This window comes from Melospiza georgiana, chromosome 3 (genome assembly GCF_028018845.1).
Source record: "Melospiza georgiana isolate bMelGeo1 chromosome 3, bMelGeo1.pri, whole genome shotgun sequence".
NCBI classification, from domain to species: Eukaryota; Metazoa; Chordata; class Aves; order Passeriformes; family Passerellidae; genus Melospiza; species Melospiza georgiana.
Genome location: NC_080432.1, coordinates 72,871,140 through 72,878,318, shown reverse-complemented (window position 1 = coordinate 72,878,318; position 7,179 = coordinate 72,871,140). Strand labels below are relative to the sequence as shown.

General features: G+C 35.2%; 1 protein-coding gene across 1 annotated transcript; it reads right to left on the bottom strand.

The window, feature by feature from the left end:
- Positions 1 to 323: 323 nt before the first annotated feature.
- Positions 324 to 6,886, bottom strand: TMEM244 (transmembrane protein 244). Its single transcript, XM_058021744.1, has 6 exons — positions 6,836 to 6,886; positions 4,611 to 4,696; positions 4,021 to 4,094; positions 2,836 to 2,961; positions 1,327 to 1,371; positions 324 to 418 (listed from the first exon to the last, which is right to left on the bottom strand). Exons 1-6 carry the CDS (start codon positions 6,866 to 6,868, stop codon positions 324 to 326), a joined length of 459 nt encoding a protein of 152 aa, XP_057877727.1. The 5' UTR covers positions 6,869 to 6,886.
- Between the last annotated feature and the right edge of the window lie 293 nt (positions 6,887 to 7,179).

Genomic DNA, 7,179 nt, shown 5'->3' with positions numbered 1-7,179 from the left:
AACAGACACCCTGAAAGCATTACATTCAAATAAATGTTTTCTTTCTACTTGTAGGATTTTGCAGGAATGTTGCACCATTGCTCTAATCCTCCTTATGGCTTCTTGGTTTTTAAACAAGAGACAGTGTTCCTAATTACTTGATTAATAAAAAATGTATATACAAAGCTGAAAGTGATGAAATTGCCAAAAACATAAGATACAAGAGATCTGATAAGCTAAATATTAACCTTACAATTAGACAGTTGCTGACTTCATTTCAATTATGTTGATTAATGAAACGATAGAATTCACATAGATATAAAGGCAAGTTCTAATACTCCTTTTCAAAAGTCATCTAGAATTGGGTAAATGAAGTTGTCTTTGAACAAGTAATATGCCAAAATCTGTCCTCCACAAATCATTGAAATTACTCCAGATCCTGAAAGAAAAGATATGTTGTTGTTTTGTATTAATTTTTGTAGTGTAATACAAACTTTATGATAAAATTTTAAACTGACATTCATTTTATCTTCAATTTAAAAAAAAAAAAAAAAAAAAAAACAACAGCCCTCCAACTTAAACATTTTACCCCAGGCTTTAACTACTTACAAAGATATCAGCCTCCACAACTGCTTTTGCAAAGTCTGTTGTAGGAGAGGGAATTTATTTATCTCTCCCCATCACTTAGGAATTTATTGCAGCAGTGGATCCTTGTTATCCATAATATAAGAAAGGAACAGAAGCCAGTCCTTTTTCCTTAACTACTGTTTTTCAAGATAATTTACTTTTCATGTAAAAATCTAGGCTTCTAATTTTACAGAAAATTAAGCATTCAGAAATGTAGTTTTGCCATTCACTTTGAGGAAACGTGATGACTGAAGTCATCTCATCTTTCTTAAGTACTTGTACATAATGTTTATAAATCTTGCCTCTGAAGGTACCTGTTTTTCTTCATTGATTTTAAAGGGTATCAAGAAAGGCTACAACTTTGGACAGCTGTCTTTCTAACACCTGAATTGAGATACATTTCAACTTATTACAGGTTAAATAAGTCGAGATTAGTCAGGACTTAATCATGACTTATTTCAAGTCATGTGTCTGCTGCTTGTTTGCAAGACTAGTGTTAAATGGGCATATTCTGGCCTTAAAAGAGAGGATTTTTCTAAGATGTGGCAAATCCTAGTAGAGAATTGTTTACCTGGGTCATTAAAAGAATTATTAACAAAATGCCTGCACTTCTTCTTTAAATGTGACAATTCTGAAATTAGTGAGGCAACAATTCATATTATAAACACTAATTTTCTACACAGATTTTAGCACCATAAACTTTAAAGAATGAAATTATACCTAATGCCAGCCACCAGTGTAACATCAGGGGAAATTCAGACATAACTGCAAGAAGAAGAAAAGTACAAATGTAAATTTTGAAACAGTAAGAATGGGGACAAGTAAGCAATGCACTATGGTATCAATGGTCTGCTGTGTTTCATAGATTATATTTTTTACAGATATTGAAATGCCAAATGCTTTAGGTCCTGACCAGCATCTGCCCTGGTCACACCCAAGCTGATCCATATCCCCACTGTGGGATAACTGCAGGGCCACTCTCAGACCCCATATTTCCCCCCAAAGAAAGCTGACAGGGGCATTAAAGGGGGCTGGGAAGCACACTGCATATGCTGACAGCTCAGGGTCCACCAGCAGAGGTTTGGTTGGCCATCTGAAGGAAGCAATGATCAATCTGGGGCTGTTGGGACATCAGGACACATAATCCAATATAATGACAGAAGCTAACTCCTCTAAAAATTATATACAAACAGGGGGGGAGGGGGGGTTGGTAGCTTTTGTAAATTCCTGGATTTAAATACTAAAATTATTAATGAGGAATACCAGTAGTCTAAAACCCAGAAAACCAAATTTAGTAGATGAGAAATTATGATTAATTTAAGATAAAGTCTCTGTTGGTCTCTGGCTTAATTTGTTAGGGAACTGGGGAATCTCCCACCTGTATAATGTGCTAAAAGACAAATGGGCAAAGCAATGGAAAATGAAAGATTAATCTCTATACAGTAGGGAGGGTGTCCTAATTTGTCAAAGATATTTCCCTTTTTCTGCATTCTAGAATAAATATATTAACCTCATTGTTTTAAGAGAAAAGAATCTTGTCTGACCCTACCTAGGATCTGGCAAGGATGGAGTTAAAATATATTTCCTAATTAGCCATAGAAGCATTCTGCTAAACAGCATGAGAGGAGGAAGCAGATTACTAGGTGTTGGCAAAAAGACATGAAGGGTCTCGTGTACAGCAGCTAATTCTTTTCTTTTTCTTTCCTTTAAGGGGTAGAGTTTCGTGGGGGAAATGCATTTCTGTGGTAAAATGCTTCATTTTCCTCATTGAGATTTAGTTCAAATGATCTGACTTAAAACCTTTGCACTGACTTTGCTGAAGAAAACCTCAGTTTTTACTCTGAAGTTGAGCTAAAGTGTTAATGAGTAGTTCTTAAAATATCCAGACATGAACAACTATTAATGTCTTGTTTTGAAAAAAACCTACAGCTCCCAGATGCAGAAATTGTATCTAGCCTGGATCTGTTTGATATGAATTGCTAGAATATGAACTAAACCTCTGATTTTTTCATAAGAATGTAATGGTTTAAAATTCTGTGGCAGATCCAGAATTAAGTTTAAAATGGGAGAATTTAGAGGCATGAGTCAAATGGATGGAAAATACAGATACATATGTGTTTAGCTTTAGGGGAAATTAAGTTAGTCCAGTAATACATTGTACGAATCCTAGTGGATTTTTCCTTCAACTTGTGATATTATGTGATACTATTTAGCAGTAAACCTACTTACCGACTGAAGTTATGATGATATGAATAATAGTAACAGTTACAGCATAGTCCCAAACCCATTCTTCCACAACCAGAGCAAACAGCAGACCACAAAGGAAGAAAGTTATTTCCAGGGATATCACAAGAACTGTAAAGGAAAATAGGATATTTTCACTAAACATGGTTTTGAAAGACTTCTTCTCATATTCCAAACAATAGCAATAAGAAGATAAAATACCTGAGATAGTTATGCACTTTCATGGATGGATGAAAGGAGGATGCAATACTAATTGGTGGTATGAAAAAGCTGCTGTCTTTCACATATAAACATGTTGCATCAAACGGATAAAATTTGGAGAAAAAATCATGTTGAGATACAGTAATTATATTTGGCCCTGAAAAGTAATTCTAATGGAATATGCTTTAATTTTTTTTCCACTAGCATAACATAAATGTTCTTCCTTCATCTGAAATCAGTATTAACACTATACAAACATCCATGCATTTTTATTACTCTTTTAAGCTTCGTACCAATTTACTTTTGAGCTTTATGTATTTTACTGACAGATTATGAGGTTTGCCTTTGTAAAATAGATTACAAATCTGGTAAAATTTTATGTATGCATGTAATTTTTTAGGAATTGCTCTTTAGAAAAAAGAATGTATTTTGAGAGCTTCAGAAAAATTGCAGAAATTTGTATTAGGATATATAAAGATACTTTTAGGGATTGAGCTACAATCAAATTCTGATATTTTAATGCCCACTGTATTGAAGCATTACCAAAGCAAAATTGCCATTAGTTGAATGTGACCCATTTCTCTGATCTGCATCCAGTGATTCATAAGAAATTTGCTGCAGTAAGAAAATGAAATTAAACGACTTTGTAAAGGAACTTGATGGGGAGTGGTAATTGTTCTGCAATGAAAATGAAGCATCCTGGCAAAGCAGGACATTTTCTTCTGATGATGCAAGATCAGAAGAACTCAACAAAAAGCCTAAAAATCACTTGAATTTTAAATAGCAGTTCAGAAATGAGAAGCGCTGGCAAGATGCATAAGCATTTAATTGCAGTGTAGTTAAAATACAGAAATCATTACTAAAACAGCTTTAAAATACTATCCATTGGAAGACAAGACAAGTTTACATCCATATGCAATATAGATTCTTGAGTGAGGGGAAAAAAAAAGATAAAGAAACTTCAGTTACCTAAATAATATGGGTTAATCCATGAGGGATTTGTTTTAAAATCAAAAGGTGCCAAACCATCCAACATTTTAATCCTGTGAAAACAAAATTAATACATTTAAACAGAGAGTTCTAGTATTTAATATTTAGAGTTTAGATTTCATGATATATTATGAGTGTTTTTAAATAGTATTTCAAATGGAATACTCTTGCAAGCTCTACAAGTCCCATTCTGAGTTTTGGCTTTGCCCTTGCTCACTTCTATTTAAGATATTTGGTGCTATGCATGATAATCAATAACTTCATGGGGGGATATAATTTCTCTTTTTCATTGACTCTTAAATCTTTATTTTCCTGTCATTTTTTCATGTCATCATTTCTCTTACGTTCATTAATTTACATGGTGTAACTGCAAGGACAAATATTAGAACCAACAATTTATATTAGTTTTGAGTCTCCACTTGCCAATTTGAAAGAAGGCTCAGGTACAACAATTTAACTGAATTTGAAAAATTATGTTTGTCAGTCTGGATGCTTCCTTTAAACAGGCATGTCTCCATCCATGAGTTCCAGTATGCCAGCCTGTCGGACTGAAGACAAGGAAATCTTACCTGAATGCTGCAAAGCACACAGAGAGGACCACGTAGTACACAGTGTAGAAAACTATTATGCATATCAACAGGTTCACCAGAACAACCTGCAAAAGGGCATAAAGCAGTAAAACCTAAAGCCATGCTAACATCAGGCATTCTCAGAAAATAATTCTAGATTTCTATCAAATATAATGTGAAAAAGGTTTGTAAAATAAAATATTTAGGCAGAATTTTTGCTGTTGCTGATTACATAAATGTGCTAAAAGCGCTTTGGTACATTTCAGCTCCTAATGTGTGGCTGTAATGTGTGGCTGTTTTTCTATCATATATTGTTATATACCTACAATATATACAATTTACAAGTGTTCCTAAAAGGAGGAGGACATTTCTTGATGGCTTTTCAGAAATTAAGAAGGTACAGAGAAGAGACTCAAAAGGGAGCTGTAGCTAGAAATGTTTGGGGGTTTTCTCCATTAGGGCTAGAGCCCTAAAGAGGTCAATCTGTTTAGCTCCAAGGGATGATTTGATTATGATGGATAAGTACCTTCACAGAAAATGCCAGGTATTTAAGGGGTCTTTAATCTATCAGAGAAGACACAAGAAGTAAACAGCTACAAGTTCTAGCTAGACAAATTCAAAAGATGCAGGAAGGACATCTTGACTTTTAAAGGGAACAAACTCCCTCTGAAAATAAGAGATCTTACTAAGCAGTAGATACCTGAGGATTAAACTTCAACACTAACATTCATTTCTGGCCTTAGTTCTTTGAGGGGATGTGTGGTAGGTAATGTATTTACAGAAGCATCCAACATTGACAGAAGTGGGAACACTGTGAATATATCAAACCACCTATTTTTATATTGCTAAATGTCGTAAAGTGTTCAGTATTGAATACTGCATCTATCTCCCACAAGAAGAGGGACCAAAGAGCTTTAGTTTCTAATGCAACAGGAGCTAAACCCATCATGCCTGTAGAAACTGATATTTGTCAATAACAAAAAGTCCAGGACAGTCTTAATCTTTTCTTTTCTTTTTTTTTTTTTTTCCCTACATCAAAACAAAGCCAAACAAAAACTGAGAACTATTAATCTCTTCAGCCACATTGGTTTGTGGGCTAAATACAGCTCCTTTGCACTGTCTGTATTCTTATTCTAAATGAAAATTGGCCAAATAACCCATTTGATCCCTTCCTTTCCACAGTGCACACCATGACTGTGGTAATGGAAATCAGCTGCAGTGTCACGCGTAAGTTTGGCAGCCATGCTGCCTCCTACTCCCCTGAGCAAAACTTCAAGCATTGGAAGTTTAATGTCAGGCACATTTTTGGCGGGGATCTTTTTCATTTCATTGCTCTGGGCAGCTGCACTTTTCCTGTGATTCTCCTTTATCCATCATTCTGCCTCTTGCAGCTGTCTCTGTGAAGCCTTATCTGCCCTAAATGGAGATTGGTACAGTAGTAAAAGTGGGGAGAGGGGACTGGAGGGAACATCCCAGAGCTGAAGGAGGGCTGTGAGCGATGACCTATTGACCTGTAATTACAGTAGGTGAATTCCCAGCCATGAAGTCAGCCACCCACCTTCTTTGGCCTCAAAGGCACCGTATTTTTCTCTTTGTACCCAGAATATTCCTAGTCCCTGTTTTAGGGATGTAGTGAGGCATTAGCTATAGTATGCTTTGCTCACTTGAGTAAGCCAAGGAAATGCACACAACACAAAAATAAAAACACTGAAAATTTTCCAGTTTTATCACATTCTACCTAATTTTTTTTAATTTGACCTTGCCACAGAAATTTAAACATACCATTTTTTTTAAATCTGAGAATACTTTTTACTTTCAATCTATTTTCCCCTTTCTAGATCTTCTGGTATTTTAAAGCAAAGAACTCACAAGTTAAAATCTACAGGATTATTCATTATATGTCAAAACAACTTAAAAGAAGAATCTTAAGAAAACACTGCTGACATCAAATGTAAAATTTTATGACACTTCAAGAATTTTATCTCATAAGTGGAACAACATCACATATTTTGAAATCCTTTTTATAAGATGTACTTTGCAGTACTTGCTGCCAGCACTATAGGATAAAGTATCTTTTTAATTTTGGGGTATTTTTAGGAAGAGAACATTGAAGAACAGTCTGTAAGAATGAAAGCAACAGCTCATTCCAGCCCCGCAGCAGTTGTCTAATTCTCTAATACTATCTGGTGACATATACAACACTAAATAAACTCAATTCCCTTTACCTTGGTTTCAGCAGTTTTGACCTTGAGAGCCATGGACACATGATGAGTGAAAGGAAGTGCTCTTGCTATATTCCATATGCCAACTTTAGCAGGAAGAAGCAGCTGCTTTTCACCCCAAAAAACATTCTAGCGGGTAAGTATAGGACAGGGTGGGGTGAGGTGAGTTGATTGGATTAAACTGAATTGAGACAGAAGACATCTGTGGGCTAAATGTAAGCTGCTAAAGAGCAAGGAGAAAATCCTGCTTGCTCATGCAATGTGAGTACTTTTGGAGCTACAGTCAGCCAAAGCACATCTAAAACGTAACTTGGCTATTTAGACACAATATTATCATTCTTTTCCAC